Source organism: Mytilus galloprovincialis, chromosome 6 (genome assembly GCF_965363235.1).
Source record: "Mytilus galloprovincialis chromosome 6, xbMytGall1.hap1.1, whole genome shotgun sequence".
Classification (NCBI taxonomy): domain Eukaryota; kingdom Metazoa; phylum Mollusca; class Bivalvia; order Mytilida; family Mytilidae; genus Mytilus; species Mytilus galloprovincialis.
In genome coordinates, this window is record NC_134843.1 from 17,747,442 (window position 1) to 17,767,772 (window position 20,331).

Here is a 20,331-nt window from a genome sequence, read left to right on the forward strand (position 1 = left end):
ATTTCCTTATGTAGGAAATGGTGGATTAAACCTGCATTTATATCTAGCATGACTACTTACTTGTATACAGCTGCATAAAAGTCAATTAAATGAACAACAATGTATGAACCCAACAACAAACAGAAATGATAGGTAAAATGTTAAAAAATATAGGGGTACTGTATTCAACATTGTGTTATAATTTTGCTATATAAATATTTTAGGAAGTCTAAGACCTTGATGTTGACTATCAATTGTGTTATACTTTTGCAACTAAGAAATTTGTGCTGATATATTGATTTTTTTTGCCAGCACGAAGCAGTTTCAAAAAAAATGTTTCTCCATATGCTTGACAACAATGAAAGCCTTAAGAAAGAATTCTATGAAACATTAACAGAAAAAGATTTGAAAATGATTGGAGACCTGATTGACGGCAAGGTAATGTGCATTTAAATATTTTATACACATTGGAAGTTTTTGGTACGAAGAAGATCAAGTTAATGCAATTTAATCATACTATTTGTTTACATCTTTTCGATTTACCATCATGAAACCGCAGGCTGGACATTCATTTTTACTTATTTTATAGAAAATTCGTTGTTGATGTTTTATATGTACGAGGAAAAGTTCCTTTATATGCGAAAATGACCAATATATGATCGAACTGATCTTATAATCAGAGCTTAACATTAATGTTGTCGTCTGTATGATTTACATCGTTATGACTTTTTAATATTATTTGTCCCGTTTATTTATGAAAGAGGGGTGCAATGTTAATGTTTTTAAAGTGTATTCCTTCTTGAATCAGGTAACTAAAGTCTTACGAGACAACAGCAGTATACCATTGTTCGAAGGTTATAAATAGATTAGGCGAAAACAATCCGAAACATCGGAACAACAGAAACACGATACTGTTAAAAAACATATGTAACGTACATAGAAACGAACCACAAGATTTTTGAACACAAATGCACTATGCCTGACTTGGTACAAGACATTTTAAGGAAAATGGTGAGTTGAACATGGTTTTATTGCTAGTCGACCCTCCCAATTATATGGCAATGTAAAACATACCGTTAAAATGACAAAATAAATACAGAACAAACAAACGCAAGAACATTTCGATAAGAAGAATGTAATATTGTAATAAATCATTGACAGAAGATTGATCCCTTCATAAATTTTACGGACGCCATCACGAGTTGGTTGACCGTTATGGAATAACCGTTTCACAAATGATATCGGATATGTTCCTTACGTCGTAACTACAATCCCCTTCCCTTTCATGAATGTGACCTACCGAATTAGACTATTTACCGGATTTGTAATCACATAAGCAACATGACGGGTGCCACATGTGGAGCAGGATCTGCTTACCCTTCCGGAGCACCTGAGATCACCCCTAGTTTTTGGTGGGGTTCGTGTTGTTTATTCTTTAGTTTTCTATGTTGTGTCATGTGTACTATTGTTTTTCTGTTTGTCTTTTTCATTTTTAGCCATGACGTTGTCAGTTTGTTTTAGATTTATGAGTTTGACTGTCCCTTTGGTACCTTTCGTCCCTCTTTTGATACAATTGAAAACTTAGTTAGCCTTACATGATCTTAATATGACTTTGTCATTTATTAGGTATCAAAAGAAAATAAACAACAGAACGTGGATGAGGTGAGAGTAATACTATCATCATTTTACAGTTAACAAAAAGCCCTGAAATAAGTTTTTTTATTTGTATTTGGCAAAAGTCACTATCGAAAATATCAAACAATAGATAAAATTTAAGAACAGTCAACTATTTTGGTATTATCAACGACACTAAGTCGGTGGTTGAGTTGAAAAATAAACATTTATCAATTATGGAAATTATTACTTTTCCAACCACCACCTTTATAATGTAGCATATATTATTCTGAAAGACGACCATTGTTTCACCTGTCAAACTGTTAATGTTATGATACTGATTCCTCAAATCTCTATAGAAGCTTTATTCTATAAAAATGTCTCTACCCAAAACAAAAAGTAGTTAAATGCATACTATGGCATTTCTAATATGTTTATCCAATTAAATGCCACAAAATTGTTTCAACTAGTTTTCTAGTAAGTTAAATCAATTATGATATGTATGATTTCGCTGTCGTTCAGACACCGATACATAATAGACGTCAAAACTAAAACTCAACCAAGTGTTACTTAAACGTTTGTTTGCCTTTACCCACTTCTAAATTTGTGTGCTAAATGAAGTTCTTATCTTCTCAAGAAGAACCACATTTTATGTTTAATGCATTTTTTTTAAAGAAAAAGAAAATTAACACATAACACTGCTTAGATTAGAACAACACAAACATTAAGCTATAAGGTTGAAATATTTACTCAACAAAAGTCGATTTTGAATTTCAAGACGGCGTTTTGTTGACTTTTAACCTACCAAATAAAATTGCATCTTGACATTTGTTAGACTTTTCTCAGAATTTGTTGAATAGGAGTTGAAATCACTTCTTGTACAAACAAACTGAAGTTTTAAAACAGCAAAAGTAACTAATAAAACAAAGAATTCGCATGATCTCCAAAGGAACCGGGACCAGGTAACTTTCGGTATTTTACGATCACCACTGGTTTTTAATGTTGTTCGTATTGCCAAGTCTCTGGTTTTCTATGTTATGTATTGTTACTTGCTTTTTGTAGTGTGTTGTATTTAGATTTTTTTACATGTCATTGTCAGTTTGTTTTCGACTTTGACTATTGAATATCAGTTTATGTATTTCGCCTTTCTTTTCAATTACTTCCTTAAAATATCGTTCCGAGTCATTACAAGTTGTTTAGGATGGTACACTTCTAAATGAATCTGTAAAGAATTGTTTACTTGAGTAAAGGTTTAAATATACCATTGTTCATCTTTAATATGTTTTAAATGTGCTAGGGGAGAACAATCATTCCCTGGACTAGTGAAAATAAATGTTAAGAAAACGTAATGTATAATTTAACTTCAAACATAATTGATTTAAAATGTAAAGACGATTTTATTTATAGTAAAGGACTTTACGTGATATTAGATCAACCATTGAAAACTGTTCAAACACTTTTAAAACAAATATATAAAATGTTATGCTCCACAGAGGTTCAAATTGTTAACAAGCATATCACTGCCAATATCCAGCTTAAATGCTCTTCCAAGCATTTGAAATTTCCGCCGATGTACTGGTTACGCAAATTACACAAACAACAATTTAAGGTTCGTTTCATCTTTGTATGGGACATTGCTTATAACTGCCTTCATAACTACTACCAAAGGACTTGTTATGAACTTTTGTAATAAAGCTATGAAAATTATGCTAATTTTTCTAGTGGTAAAGTTTCCTTTATGTTTATGATTTTTCTACTCTCAACATTTCCGCACAATGTTACAAAGAAAAAAAATACATATTTCGTTAAATAGTCTTGTGAAAATGTCATTGCAAATTAATTTGCTGAACTCGTTTAAAGCATTTTTTCTGTATCAAAATTATACTAAACACACTTACAAGAAATTGCTTGGCCTTAATTAAAAGCTTGATAATTCAATTCACAAGAAGTATTTGTACTTTGACCTCCAAAACATTTTAAAATCTCAAACTGAAAAAAAGCAATGGTAATATATAGCTGTCAAATAGTCATACATCGATTTAACTGAAACAAATCCGGGTCACAAACCACAACTGAGGGCAACACATCAACTATAAAATAAAACAACGGAAAACAGAAACAATCGAACTTCTACAAAAGCAAACGCCAACATACTTAGAAACAGACTATGTGATTAACACGTGCAATATATATAAAAGAATAATGTAATAAAAATGAATGTATCATTAAATAGAATAGAACAAGACAAATAAGTATAGCTTATGTACAATGTTGATTGTCATGCAAGTGACACGTTTAGCAAGCCGTAAATCCTGGTTTAATCCACAGTTTTCAACATAAGAAAATGCCTGTATCAAGTCAGGAATATGACAGTTGTTATCTGTTTGTTTGATGTGTTTGGTTTTGCCATTTACAAATTAAAGAGACGTTCAGTAAAGAATTTTTATCGGAGTTCAGCACTTTTGGTATTTTACTTTTTGGTGTGTTGAGGGGGTCGAACAATAGAACATTTATTCTAGATATGTCTGTAATATCGAAAATATGAGAAGACACAAACTCTTGGATATTTGTGAAGATTGAAATAGAACTCATTTTGAATTCTAATTAAAATTGATCAAAAAGACTTATGAGACTTTCTAATTCTATTTACAAAATTCTATATTGATAGAAGTAAATTATCGTACAAACAAACAACTGTGAAAGCACTACAAAACTACCTATGAGACAACCTTTTGATAAAAACATATATTTCATATACAAAAACAATCTCAGTAATGCAGAAAGCTGTTTGAACCCCTGTTCTACATTATTGTCAAAGCAAGAAAGATTTAAAACATACAGTACATTTTGTAAAATTAGATATTTTCTCTATTCAAGCAGCCTTTTTGTGTTATATTCTCCAAACGTATCAAACTATTTTAGCTGCAGTTAATATGTTGTATATATTCTGTTTATATATAATGCTGTGCTTGAAATGTACAAAAACAATAATTATGGGAAAAAAAAACAAGAAAGAACATTAAATTGTGATATATTATCTGTAATATGATTCATTGACAGAAGATTAATACAATTTATAAATATTCTTATATGATGTGTCTTTTCCCTTTGTCAGGTTGTAGAAGACGATTCACAACAGTACAAAAAGTACATGTATGAGGTGAGAGTGATCATATTATCCATTTACTTTAATTCCTAAACATAGTTTACAACAGCATAGTTTAATATTTTCTTATATGTATTTGGCCAATTTTTTTAAAAATCGGAAATAGAACAATACAATTAAAGATCTTACAACTATTTTGAATTATTTTATTTACGACCGCAAAAACAAGTTCATAGTGAGTTGAGATACGATTGAACAAGAACAGAAATTAATACTATTCCCACCACTTTCATTATATTGCATATATTATTCTGGAAGACAATCATTGACTTAAACATTTTGGAAACTTGTAATTTATAAGCTTTCAGTTTTTTAAAGTTTTATGCAAAATTAAGAAAAAAGGTTTTTTCCACAAGAGTTGTATGCTATGAGTTATGTATACCATGTCAAAGAAGTAAAGCAACCAATATTGTTTTTGTACATAGAAATTAATAAACTGAAAGGTGAAAACATTAATTTGGAAAACTCGACTATAATAATGTTTGCTGAACATTTCTGTCAGAGTAACCATCTTTCCATTAACTTAATCGTCTTGAACATGCTCGCAGTATTTGCCACTGGACGTCAAGCAACCAACAATCAATCTATCAATCTATGAACTTAAGTATGTACTTAAATGAAATGTAAAAAAATCAAGCAATAAAATTGATACTTTTAATCAAAAGAGCATTGTTAAATGACAAAATAAGCAGAAATATTAATAGGTCATTGAGATCCTTTTGGGAAATATTTGAATTTTCAAAGACAGCGAAAAAAAGGATGACTTGGAATTTTACCTTATATATTCATCGGTATTATTATGGTCTCAAATCGAAAGCTATTGAAGCCTTCTTTGAAAAAGAATGGGAGTTATGAGGTAAAATATTTTACCTTATTTCAGTTTATATATATATTGTTGAGGATTTTGACTTTGCCATTCGATAACGGACTTTCTGTTTTGAATTTCTCTTGTATTTGTGTTGTTTTGCTTTGTACACAAAAATATTAATCTTTCTCATTCGGTTAGAAATTGTATCTGTGGTCAATTTTGAAACAGTCTTGATATTTTGTATAGATAGTGGCAAACAAACGGAATGCGATAGACGTGGACAAAATGGACTATTTTGCCAGAGACTGTCATGGCCTAGGAATGACGAGCAATTTCAATCACATGCGTTTTATAAGCCAATGTCGGGTCATGTTTATTAAAGATTCTAATGAAACAACCATAGCCGTAAGAGAAAAGGTAAACACTATATTTTAAAATCTAACATTACGATAAGTTATAACCATTTGATATTTCGTTTACCAGTAACAAGATTGAACATCCTGTCAAATTAAGACAATTGCCTCTTTTGGATTTGCCGATGTAATACATTTGACAGGTGGGTATCGTTTAAGACTAAGATTCCTTCTTTCCTTTATTTCATAGAATATATGGAACATTTTCTTATCACCATAGCCGTATTTGTTTGGCTTTACAACTATTTTGATTTGAGCAAAACTGATGGGTCTTATGTAGAAGAAACGAGCGTCTGTCGTATTAATGTGTAATCCTTGTACCTTTGATAACTATTGGAACATAAAAACTAAAAGATTACTTAGTAAAACAAACAAATTAATTGAATGCATTATATATGATGTTCTCTCACAAATTATTCCACATTTGGTGAGTACGTCAAACGCATCTATCCAATCGAACATGAAATAAGGGATACTCCCGAAAGAGTTTTAAAGTCTGCATCATATCTTGACTTACATCTAGAAATTGAAAATGAGGGTCGGTTGAAAACAAAACTTTACACTGATGATAGTGGATATGTTCCTAATGTCGTAAGTACAATCCCGTCCCTTTTTCTTTTTTACGAAAATGACCTTCCGAATAAGACTTTTTATCTTGTTTGTACTAACATAAGCAACATGACGGATGTGGAGCAGGGTCTTCCTACTATTATTGAGCACTTGAGATCACCGCAAGTTTTTGTTGTGGTGATGTTGCTAAGACTTTCGTTTTCTATTTTGTTCTGTGTATTATTGTTTGTCTGTTTGTAGCTTTCATTTAAAACTGTGGTGGTGTCAGTTTATTTTCGATTATGATTTTGAATGTCCATCTGGTACCTTTCGCCCATCTGTATAGTTGTTAATACTCATAATGATACATACTTTCGAAACTGTTTACTTATATTTTAGAATTACACAAAGTCATGCTTTTCTCGTTTTTTATCCTTAATGCAATGGATATGCATTAAATGACACTTAAGTCTACGAGAACATGATTTGATCATTTAACTACCTTTCAGTATATTCAAGTTTCACTGGTGTCGCGACTGTGGGTCTTACTTAAAGTCAGTTGCTGTTTGTGCTTGGTATAGATACATATAGTTAAGCCGTTCGATTGTTGTCCTGTAACAACCTTATACAAGCTTAAGGTTATGAGCAGGTTGAACGATCACAAAAATGTTTAGGATCACTTCATTCAATATGTGCCTGCCCCAAAGAAGGAACCTGATACTAAGTTATTGGTTCATGTTTGCCATGCTTATTACTCTTTATTTAATTGTTAAAAACTTGACTGTTAGTCCACCCGATTGATTTGTATCACATAATTTTAAAATATTGAGTCCTTTAAAAACCGACTATACAGTAACATTATTTTCATTGTTGACGGTCGCACTTTTGACTTTAATTTCTTATATCATGTCATTTAATTATCTTTACTACATTATAAATCAAACCGCATGTTCTTATTTCCATGCAGATTAATACTTTATTTTCAAGATTTTTTTTCATATCCTATGTTAAGCTACACATTAAAATTAGTTTAATCATATCGATAATACACAACCAAACAAATCTAAACAAAAATAGCACACATTTCTGCATCGATAATTTGATTGTTTTAATCATGACAAACTTATTTTTACTCGTAAAGATTGCAAAATGAAGAAATAAGACTCAAATAAAGTAACTTAGTAAGATGATACTCCATAACTTGCATTGCAAGTGTTTTACTATTACAATCTACACGTGGAATCAAGAAACTATACTTTATTGTAACATAACCTATGCAGGTATATAATTGGATGACAATGGAATTTTATTTTACAGGAGGAACTTAATTTATATGAATTATTCCACACACGCAATGGGCTTTTTAGACGTGCATACCAACACCCAGTTACACATGGTATTCAACTTATGTGAGTAAATGTCATATATATTTTTGATTTTCTTTAATCGGGTTCAGTTTCATATGCGTGTTAAAAATAAATAAAATTTCAAAATCTGTCACCCTAAAAAAAGTTTAGTAAGAAACAACTGATCACATTATTGCATGTTTTACAGGATAGCTGACGCTTTAGTTGCTGCCAACGACCATCTACCTATCGTAACTGATAAGCAAGTATTGATTTTGTAATTTTTATACTATAGTGTACTAAATGTCGATAATTGATTAATCATGAATTCAAGCTGTGTTCAGGTTCAGTGGTATTGGTTCAAGGTAAGTTGTATTTGCGTAAATCGCAGACACATGTCATTAAATGGACAACACACTATGTCATGTATGTATTGTGAATCAGTGGTAAATAAATATCATTAGAATTCTTATTGGCCCTTGACAAATAAGGATGAGGATACAATTTGATAAACATATTTGTTTCATTGAGTGTAGTTTTCATTATTAAAACACGTCTCACATTCTATATATCATCTCAATTACATGTATATACAAATGTTGTTGTTGCAAAGATCTTTGATAGATTAACAGAAATTCAAACATTGAAATTAGTTCAAAACATATTCAGAATATTTTCATTACCGGTTCTTTACACGTCAGACTTATTTTATCTTACGAAAGATGTGTTGCAATTTTGTTTTAATGGTATTAAAGGTTAGATTCAAATATGGAGATGGAATGTCCGGATCCTCTGCGTGTCCCTTCTGGATTTATTTAGGGTATTTAATGTTAACCTTTGTCTTTTGAACTCCAAACGTAATCGTATAACTATTACTTAACGTGAAGTACAAAATACCAATGATAATAATTTAATACAGACATTTTTCCTACTTTAAATAATATAAATGAATATAACAGTGATGTTCGGCTGAGAATCTCGACACAGAAATTTGATATTTTAGGTGTAATACCACCAAATCATGGTATGTCACATCCGGTTGCATACGAAAGTAGGCCTAAAAAAATATTCCCTTGAATTTGACAGTTGTAGAAAATTAACCCTGCATTTCAATGCACTTAAACTTTTCTGAGTCGTAAATATGTATGTTGGGTGTCTGAAAGCATCATTCTTTTTTTATTTGATGGTCTTATAAAATATTTTGGAACGTTCAGGTTACATAGTTACCAAAGCAGGTAACCAGTAAATAACAGTGTAAAAATTGGGTTGTCTACCCTCGGCGGTGATTACTTTCTTATATGCAATGAAATGTAGTGTGAAATTTTCACTGTATCACTGGAAAGGATTGAACTTTACACATGCAAAGTATTTCTTTGGTTGAAATAAAGGTAAATACTGTACGATTTTTTTAAAAGTGCCAATTTAACAAAGACTAATAGGGAAAAATCAATGGTGGTATTACACCTATTTAGGGAAACAAAATATGCACTCGTGACCCTATTGTACTTTCATTTTTAAAAGTTATTAATAAACCAGTTCACACATTGTAAACATGGACTATTCGGAATGGATTTAGACACAGAAAGTACGTTTGAGGTAAAATTATATTGAAATGGGGGTTTACGGGTGTTTTCTTAGTCAAATGGGTGGACAGACAAAGCTGTATTTAGATTACTGTGTTAAATTTTAAATTACCCTTACAGTTTTTGTTTTGTTTATACAACATGTGAATTTTTTATTTCAGTGTTAACCATGTTCTGAAGAGCATTCTGTTGAAAAATCTTATATGTGAATTGGTCTGCAGATGACACTTCAGCATTAAAGTATGTATCAACTATCATCATGTTTTTTTTTTGTTTTGGCCGCAAAAGTTTACAATTTGCCATTGTGCCGTCTACATTTTGCACGGACAATAACTCATCTAAACACTTATTTGTCCTGGATTTATACACATCAGAATCCAGTCTCACATACTTAAACTTTATAATTCTTACCAATTATTTTTTGTACCAGCATTCCAAGGGACATAACCCTTTTTAAAAACATTTTTGAGGTATTTTTTTATTACTCTTTCTCCCCATTTTCTAATGTAAAATACAAGAAAGTGGACTTTTTGTGTAAATCTATTAGAAATATACTGTTATGAGTAAATAAAAAGACTTTGATACCAGTAGCAATAAATGATTGACTGAAAGGGAACCGTTATTTCTCACACTAGGGGAACAGACCAAAAACTCAAGTTACACATAAGGGCTTATAGAAACTTCCGTGTAAACTGTTAACATTTATAGAGACAGTTCTGTCAGCTAAAACACTTTAATTATTGATTTAACATTACATTTATTTCACTTTTGTGGGAAAATAATCACATTTGTTTTATTTTTTAGACAAAAGATATCAAGTTTTGATGAAAAAGGAAGGAAGGAGGAAAAATGGACCAAAACAGACCAAAACAGACCTTCAAATGAACTCTAAAAGGTGCAATAAAATTGTTTATCATCTTAAAGTTGTCTTTTGTATTCTATTTAATTGTTTGAATGCATATATCGTGAGTTTATGATCAGATATTAGTCAACACTGCATTTTATAATGATACACTGAAATTAGGATTTTTCGAAGAAATTGGACTGAAATTGCCGTAGGATATGGCCTTACATTATAGTGATTTTCTCTGAAACTATAGTTCTGACTGAGACAAAACTTGACAGTTATGCTTGAAATAACTTGCAATTGGAGGGGAAAAAATTGCATTAAGTTTATTTGACATTTAGGTGTTCTTTAGGTGTAATACCACCAAATCATGGTATGTCACATCCGGTTGCATACGAAAGTAGGCCTAAAAAAATATTCCCTTGAATTTGACAGTTGTAGAAAATTAACCCTGCATTTCAATGCACTTAAACTTTTCTGAGTCGTAAATATGTATGTTGGGTGTCTGAAAGCATCATTCTTTTTTTATTTGATGGTCTTATAAAATATTTTGGAACGTTCAGGTTACATAGTTACCAAAGCAGGTAACCAGTAAATAACAGTGTAAAAATTGGGTTGTCTACCCTCGGCGGTGATTACTTTCTTATATGCAATGAAATGTAGTGTGAAATTTTCACTGTATCACTGGAAAGGATTGAACTTTACACATGCAAAGTATTTCTTTGGTTGAAATAAAGGTAAATACTGTACGATTTTTTTAAAAGTGCCAATTTAACAAAGACTAATAGGGAAAAATCAATGGTGGTATTACACCTTTATCAATGTGAATCTTTCCATATATTTGTTAATTATTTCAGCAATAATTCTTTTATCATGGTTTCCTTTCATAATTTCTATAGCTAAGGGCTGTTATTTTCAGGAAATACGCAAAGACTCAAATATCAAAAGTAAAGGCCTTGTGCAAGGTTTTATGCAGGCCATAATGACATTTACCAATACAAACAACAAGTATTGCACTTGACTTCGAAACATTTGTCAGCTTTTCATGCTTGAATTCTAAATTTTAGCGGAGAAGTAAAGATGAGTAAGGCTTTTGATGATATGTACGCATATGAGAAATTAACTGACAGTGTTCTTGATGTTATCCTGATGAGTAGAAACGAAGGGTTGAACAAATCAAAGGATCTTATACACCGGATTTATAACCGTCAGCTTTATAAGGTTGTCGGTAGGACAGACCCCAAAACAGTAAGTCAATCTTGAATGAGAAATAGTTCATTTGTTACGTTCAGTTTGATGAACCTCCTTTCGTTTTACGTCATATGCCTTCTATTTATATTCTACGACTATGAATGCACTCTTTAGTATGAATACATAATAAAAACTCTTAAACTGTATATTCCATTGTTCATGTGTACCAAAACCCCTTCCCCTTTTTCGGAGAGGTATTTTAGTTTTGTGTATAGTGATCCAAGATACCAAGCTTATAATTTAATACGCCAGACGCGCGTTTCGTCTACCTAAGACGTTGTCGCACATTCATATTTATTTTCTTGCAATGTGTTTTCAATGACGACAACGGACCTGATAAATAATGAATGTATTTTTTTCAACTAGTGGACGATTTATTTGTCTTTTTTACTAGTATGCATGATTTATTCAAAATGCTATGCTTATCCCTGGGGAAATATAGATATATTCCAATTTCTTTTTCTATAAACAACCTCGACCAAATGCATAAATTTAAAAAGAAAACGATGTTAAATCTCTAATATCATGCAAACGTCGCAGTTACATGTATTCTCATTTAAAATAAGATTTCTATTTTCAAAATGAATTATTTGGCAAAATTTGACAGATAATAATGTCACCAGATACAGTAATAACATTTTCTTTTTTTTTCTTGTGTCTCATTTCAATTCAGGAATTTACAAAAAAGAAGCTAAAAAAATACGAGGAAGATTTACTAAAAAATGATCAACAGTTTGGGAAAGATGATTTTAATTTGCAGGTAATATTCATTGTCTATCACGTTAAAAATCCGGCTCAGCGTGTCTGTATCGTACAATGCAGGGTAAATATGGATGTAATATTAACATGTTCTCGGCCTGAATATGCATATTAATTGCCAGCTAGACGTTTAGCAGCCCTCCATCATCGTCATCATTCTCTACTTTTCATGATTAATAATTTTTGCTAAACAGTCAAGTATCGTTCAATACATAGAAGCGTTAAAGGACAAAAGTGGTAACACAGTGTAAATCTTCCCGGCTTTTGGTTGGCCTTTTGTGGTCTCAAGTCAAACCAAGTAAGTCAAGTCTTGGAGGGCTATGATTGGATAGGTTATAATATATTCTTGAGATTAATTAATAAATAACTGCAATATGCATATTTTCAATATAAAATTTGAAACACATTGAAATATTTGTTTAGGCTGCCAATTAGACGAAAACATACTACCATTTACCCATTATTTAGATAACGTTAATAATTCGTAACACAACTTGTTCCTCAACAATCTTAAAAGTTCATATGATCTTTAAATGCAAAGGTTCATCAGAGATGTAGTTTGTATTTATTATTTTATTTACAGACACTCAGGTTTTCCTATGGAAAGGATCTGCAAAACCCAATCAAACTCGTCTACTTCTATAAAAAGGACAGTGATGAATGTGTTGAAGGGAAAGATCCAAAAGAGGTTACTATAGTATATGATTGTAGATATTATGCTTGTTTTTGTTGTCGTTTTGTTTGTTTATCAAATTATTCCTATATGATTTGCATATTAGGGAGTACGCTAATTTGATTGATTGAGAGGCCTTCCGTGTTTGGCTTCTGACGTTATTTATTTTTTGATAGTCTACGTTGACGGAACTACTTTTTTTTTACAAATGTAAATAGTTCAAAGGTACCAGGATTATAATTTAATACGCCAGACGCGCGTATCGTCTACATCAGACTCATCAGTGAGGCATAGCTCAAACAAGTTATCCAGCCAAAACAAGTACAAAGTAGATGAGCATTGACGACTCAAAATTTCAAAAAGTTGTGCCAAATACGGCTAATATAATCTATTCTTGGATAAGAAAATCCTTATTTTTTTCGAAAAATTCTAAGTTTTGTAACAGGAAATTTATAAAAAAATACCATATAATTGATATTTATGTCCACACCGAAGTGATACCCTCGGGCACGAAACGTCCAGCAGCAGAGGCATCGACCCAGTATTTTAAATAAGATGGCGGTCATGTAGAAATATTCATTTATACTTCGTGTTAATCTTTGAATTGAATAATAAACACACAACATTTATTAGAATGATAATATTTGTGCAGTTATTTTTTTTTTTATCAGATAGCAAATTTAATGGAGTTTATGTTTTTGCTCGAAAAAATATATAAATTCGCATGCGCCAGGCCAATTCATTGACACAGCTGTTTAATTTACGCGTGATAGAGGTTACGAATAGGGAAGTTGTCTTCTGTATATAGTCCGTTACTGTGTATGTTATGGTAAGGTGTTTTTGTTTTGCAGTTCAGTGGTCCTTTTCTTCCGTTGTTTCACTCTTATAGCTGATCTGTTTCCCTCATTTTTGGTTCGTGACCCGTTTTTTTCTTTTTGTTTGGTCGATTTATGACTATTGAACGGCATTATACTACTGCTGCCTTTATTTATTCACCAAGAGACCAATCGACATCATAAATATAATTGAATATGCCGACACCTTCTCATTAGCAGAACTCCCCAACTGTAAAATATAAAGGCATACACTACACGCACGGGGACACATTATATTGCATCCAAATAGCACGAGTAACAATTCCTGCAGAAACAATTGCAATACAAATAAGACATGTGGTAAGATAACAAATTGAGACTAATTGACATAGATCCTTTTTGGAGGGATTCGGAGGGACGATCGTATTAGGAGAGGCTGCAAATCGTTAACTCTTGTAAACATAAAGCTTTCGCACCTGAAGTTACTCGTAATGGTGTTAAATGTGCGTAATACGTTTCATTTCAGACGTCCTTGTTTTTGCCTTCTGAGAATTTCCAAGAAGAAATCATACTTTTATATTCAACATGCATAGATGATAAAAAGACAAAATACATTAAAAGGAAGTGGGATGAAATACAGAAAAAACAAGAAGACTTGTAGCAGTTTGTAATGTAACAATGGTGCAAAATATGCAGTTGCGTTCGTTTGGTTCGTGGATAAAGATGCAAGGTTAAAGATGTATATTGAATACATGATTAATTCTATGATTTTAACATCATATTGATTAAATTTATTGAGACAAATAAATATTCAAAATAGAAGATACATTTGGATTATGAAGACTATATAAGCCTTTGATTTAATTAATTTTATATTTATTGTAAATGGCACATCTCACAAAAATATTTTGTTTTAATAAAAACATTAATTCATGCTCTTATCAACCTTTAAAAAAACAAACCTTTTTATTGAATTAAAAAAAAATTAAACTTGATGTTTCTGTCTGATAAATAAACATTAGTTTCAATTTTAAAATATATATGTTAAATTTGATAACTATAGATAAACACTTTTTTCTTCTATTGGTTCGCTGAGTTGTATACTTACCTTTTGTTGTTTCTTAGAAATAAAGGATTTCTTTATTTATTTTTGTGACTTTTTTCTAAATACTGAATGAATTCATGTTATAGAATGAATGACCATTGGTCAAATGTAAAGGATTCAAACAGCTACCCATTTCTCTTAAAACATTTTAATCAGCCTGACCATTATATTGACAATTAAAATCAGGATTTTGGATAAAATATATCAACAAATAACCCCAACATACCATATCGTCTACAAGCTGAAGACTTTAAAATAAGATATAGTTGGGACCAGTCATTCTCTATGGATAAAATGACAAAATTGATGGTATAGATATTTTGTCTAATCCCAGGTGTAGTACTATCAATGAATTAAATTAGTTATCAGGTACCGGGATTATAAAGTAATACGCCAGACGCGCGTTTCGTCTACATAAGACTCATCAATGAAGCTCAGATCAAACAAGTTCTAAAGACAAACAAGTACAAAGTTGAAGAGCATTGAGGACCCAAAATTCCAAAAAGTTATAAAGCCAAATACGGCTAAGGTTATCTATTCCTGGGATAAAAAAAAAATCCTTAGTTTTTCGAAAATTTTAAAGCTTTGTCAAAAGGAAATTTATCAAAATGACCACATAATTGATATTCATGTCAACACCGAAGTGCTGTCTACTGGGCTGGTGATACCCACGGGGACGAACGTCCACTAGCAGTGGCATCGACCCAGCGGTGTAAATAGTTATCAAAGGTATCAGGATAATAATTTAATACGCCAGACGCGCGTTTCGTCTACATAAGACTCATCAGTGACGCTCAGATCCAAAATAGTTATTAATCCAAACAAATACAAAGTTGAAGAGCATTGAGGACCCAAAATTCCAAAAAGGTTGTGCCAAATACGGCTTGGACAATCTATTCCTGGGATAAAAAAAGAATGCTAAGTTTTTAGAAAAATTTGAAGTTTTGTCAACAGAAAATTTATTAAATGACCATATAATTTATATTCATGTCGACACCGAATTGCTGACTACTGGGCTTGTGATACCCTCGGGGACGAAACGTCCAGCAGCAGTAGCATCGACCCAGTGGTGTAAATAGTTATCAAAGTTATAGTTATAAAGTATTTAACATTTCTTTTCTGAAATTGAAGTCATGGTCACAGAAATTAAACCCCAACTGTTGTTCACATCGTGACAATTGATAGTCTGTCATTGTCTGTTCAAAAACCTTTAGGAATTCACAATATCAGACCTAAATTATACTTCATTCCATTATATAAACTTTATTTTATTACAAAAGCCCCCACATAGCTTCCTTAATTCTGTTTTGTAAAGATTAATTGCAATAGGCATATGGACATTGCTAACCATAGACTATTCAAACTCTTATCAACTACTTTCAAAGTTGATTTTGCCAATTTAGATTTATATGCTATGAATATTAGCAATATATTTCCAGAACTACGTAAGAAAAAACTATGCCTAATTGTTTCGAAATATAGCTACACATGTAATATCCTATACTCACTCCAAGTATATGGCATTTAAGAATAACAACCAACCGATGGTTTTATAAGCCTTAACCTTAAAAATTTGCTCTCAACCACCTCCGGATGGGTTCCTCATGTGCATCGTCGAAGTGCAATTATTGCTCAGCTGGTCATGTTATTACTGTTGACCATATTAGCATAGCCGCTGAACAACAAAGAGGGTTGTTTGCCAAAGGACCAAAATATAGAATTCCTCAGCCCATCAACTGAAAAAAGGACTTCGGGTTAATGATGAATGTAGTTGAGAACTATTTAAGAAATTGGATAAAGAGCGACCCAGACGAACAAGAACGGGAAACGTTATCTGAATGGATCAACAATATATTGCATTCAGAAGCGCATACAGAAACTACCATGTTCTATGAGCACATTGTTTTTTTTAACTCATTCAGGAACCGGGAGGTTTTTTGTGCTTTCGCCTCTTTGTGTGACAAATAATTCGTTGATCCAGCAGCTAAGGCCGCCAATAATATTACCTCCGTATGTAAAGAAAGATCATTGGCAATGTCTCACAAGAAAGTGTGGAACAAACAGCACAACTGGTGATCCTACATATTATTTAACATCATTAACAAGGGGTGAAAATATACATTATAACCATTCTGTCCTTCTTTTCTTTTTCTTTTTCGGTATCGCATCCAAGAAAACAAAGATCAACCTTCCTTTACTATACTGGAATCCAGATCTTCAAAAAAAACTATGTATAAAGAACACACATAGCTGAACCATCATTATGTTCGACTTGTCATTCTTCTAAAGTGCTGACTTCTATTAGTTCGATAGTGAAAGATGGCCTTCAAAAAGTATTGTGATGAGATTTATTAAACCAGCGGTGTCAATCAGATGTTGGTTCTCAAAATTGTTAAAGATCTGCTGCAAAATCTTAGAGCACAATCTCTAAAGTTTTGCATTAACATAAAGACCTATGAATTGTCTACGCTATACAGTACTTTTCCTTATGCTAAATTGACAGATCGACTTTTGTTTTTTTTGTGGGGGTTATGATAATTCATGTTTTGCAAAGAACAACACTTATTCTATCAAAAAATACATCGAATATATTATCACAATGCTGGAGTTTTCACTCGATAAAATGATTGCTACGTTTGAAGGATTGATATTTCAACAGAAAGTTGGTATTCAAATAAGAATTAGTTATGCATCTCGTCTGGTCGAAGATGTCATTCAAGTCAACAATAGCACAGTTGTTAATCATTCGTTTGATGTGTTTGAACTTACGATTTTTGCCATTTGATAAGGGACTTTACGTTTTAAATTTTCCTCGGATTTCAGTATTTTGGTGATTTTAAATTTTTCAGAACCTTTACAAAAATACTGAACTCCGCAGAAAATTCAAAGCAGAAAGTCCCTAATCAAAGGACAATATCAAACGCTCAAAGATCTTAAACGAATGGATTACAACTGCCATATTTCTGACTTGGAACAGGCATTTTCGTATGTACAAAAATGGTGGATTAAACCTGGTGTAATAGCTAGCTAAACCTCTCAATGAGATAAAAGTTGCATAACATTCTATTATTAGATGGAGAGTTGTCTCATTGGCACTCACACCACATCTTCCTATATCTATTATATTGACAAGATGTGTAAACAAACCAATCTGACATGATAGGTAAAAATGTTACAAATAGGGGTACAGCAGTCAACATTGTGACAAAGACATAAAGTTAAAGCACCTTGAGAAATTTTATTTTTATTTCAGATATATTGATGATGTCCTATAACTGAATAACCATTTTTTCAGACAGCCCTTGAATCTCATATCGTTCATAGAACTTGAAATTGAGGATACTACTGATACTAGAAGTACTGCTTCATATCTTGATCTTTGCCTCAATATTGACAAAAATGGACGACTTTACACTAAAATCAACTTCCTAATTATCAATTATCCATTTCTCAGCAGTACCATACCGTCTCATGGTGTTTACATATTTCAATTGAAACGTACTTCAAGTACAAGATTGTGCTCCTTACGCAGAAACTGTTGTAATGAATTATCAATGCCAAACAAGTACAAAGTTGAACAGCATTTAGGACCCGAGATTCCAAAAAGATGTGCCAAACTCGGCTAAGGTAATCTATTCCTGGGATAGGAAAATCCTTAGTTTTTTTAAAAATTCAAATTTTGTAACAGGAAATTTATACAAATGACCATTTACCACATGTTCTTTTTTTTATATGTAATTGATATTAATGTCAACACCGAAGTGCTGACTACTGGGCTGGTGATACCATCGAGAACGAAACATCCACCAGCAGTGGCATCGACCCAGTGGTGTAAATAGTTATCAAAGGTACTATGATTATAATTCAATACGTCAGACGCGCGTTTCGTCTACATAAGACTCATCAATGACGCTCAGACCAACAAAGTTATAAAGCCAAACTTGTACAAAGTTGAAGAGCATTGAGAACCCGAAATTCCAAAAAGTTGTGCCAAAAACGGCTAAGGTAATCTATTCCTGGGATAAAAAAAAAGTCCTTGGTTTTTCGAAAAACAAGGTTATGAGGAGTAAATATTAAAAATTGACACTACGTTAATCCATGGACACCATCACGGGTTGGCTGATCTTTACAATATGTCTGTATCTAAACTAACTGAAATTATCACCACAGTTTAGATTATGGTAAACATCTATGTCGTCTGTCTGACAAACGTGACCTTTTCTCGAATATGACTGTTTTGCAGCGTGTGATTTCGCATTTCTTATGCTGTGTCTCTGTATTTATACATTCAACATTGCTGTATTTAGTTTTGATGTTTCGTTAGCTGATTCGGTTGGAATTTGTGTTATGACTTATCATTTGTGTTTTGAATTGTGTATTTCCGGTTCATTTCAAATATGTCTTCTTTGTCATGGTAGTCGAGTTTATTTGATTTTCTATGGATAAAGTATTGTGTTAGTCTAAATAATTTTATTTACAATAGATTTTTATGACCGTCATAAAAATGATAATTATTTTTACTTGTATTGTGAAAAAACAAAATATCCTTAATCTCGTCCGATATATTTTTTGTGAATTTCAAGATTATATCAAAGTCTCAAAGATACGTCTCTGTTTTGGTGAACTGGCGCTGTCGTCCATATCTATTGTTATTCGGCAGTTTACATGTAACTTACTTTTACTATTTCTATTTATGTATTTCTCTGTCCCGAGTGTGCTTTCGGTTGTTTGTTTTGTATTTTTTTCAAGTATTGTGTCGTGTTAGCGATAATTTTAAACTTTGTCATATAAGCGGAATGTTTGGCTCGCTATAACACCTGGTTCAAGCCACCATTTTCCTAAAATGTCATGTACAAAGTAAAGAATATGGCAGATGTTATCAAATAGCCCGTTTCTATGGATGTTGGCGTTTAGTTTTGTTGTAGGTTAGTCAAGCAACAATCACGTTTAATTGTCATTTTTTAAAATTGTGATGTCAAAGTTTACGGGAACTTATGTGATATATCGCAATAGCGGATACATTTGCATACAAGTATAAATACGTCTATTACAAATTTAATCCCAATTTCATATTCAATGTTAAGATGTTAACCTGTGACGTCACTTTTTGAGGCGTTGATACATTTGTGTGACGCACCGTTCATGATTGTATATTGTAGTTTAAACAATATTTATTTCATTTGCATTTATTTGTACTGCATTCATGTCCCGAAATGTTGTTATTTTAGCAGTATTTTAACATCAATATATAAGCAGGAGGTTTAATTAGCCATTGAACCAGTTTGAGTCAACCATTTGTTTTTTTAAGTCCCTGTACCTATTCAGAAATGTGGACGTTGCTATCAAATAGTTCGTCTCTATGTATATTAGCGCTTGTTTTTGTTCAGTGGTTATGTTGTTTCGTTGATTTCCTCTTAGAATTT

General features: G+C 31.9%; 1 protein-coding gene and 1 long non-coding RNA gene across 2 annotated transcripts; both read left to right on the plus strand.

Annotated features, from left to right (window-relative positions):
• The first annotated feature begins 324 nt into the window (after window positions 1–324).
• Window positions 325–14,950, plus strand: LOC143078524 (deoxynucleoside triphosphate triphosphohydrolase SAMHD1-like). Its single transcript, XM_076253387.1, has 10 exons — window positions 325–417; window positions 1,606–1,641; window positions 4,709–4,753; window positions 5,814–5,984; window positions 7,847–7,938; window positions 8,084–8,137; window positions 11,373–11,553; window positions 12,230–12,316; window positions 12,899–13,003; window positions 14,330–14,950. The coding sequence occupies exons 1-10, from the start codon at window positions 325–327 to the stop codon at window positions 14,462–14,464; spliced, it is 999 nt and encodes a 332-aa protein (XP_076109502.1). The 3' UTR covers window positions 14,465–14,950.
• On the plus strand, window positions 9,092–10,381 carry LOC143079096 (uncharacterized). The gene is made up of 3 exons (XR_012979332.1): window positions 9,092–9,263; window positions 9,620–9,698; window positions 10,263–10,381. It is a non-coding gene; the product is annotated as an uncharacterized LOC143079096 (long non-coding RNA).
• Window positions 14,951–20,331: the final 5,381 nt, after the last annotated feature.

Bases quoted from the DNA above. Each gene is read 5' to 3' on its own strand.
- LOC143078524 (XM_076253387.1), top strand. From the start codon at position 325: ATGCTTGACAACAATGAAAGCCTTAAGAAAGAATTCTATGAAACATTA. The intron at 1,642-4,708 runs GTGAGAGTAATA...TCCCTTTGTCAG, and splicing joins AACAACAGAACGTGGATGAG to GTTGTAGAAGACGATTCACA. The intron at 11,554-12,229 runs GTAAGTCAATCT...ATTTCAATTCAG, and splicing joins GTAGGACAGACCCCAAAACA to GAATTTACAAAAAAGAAGCT.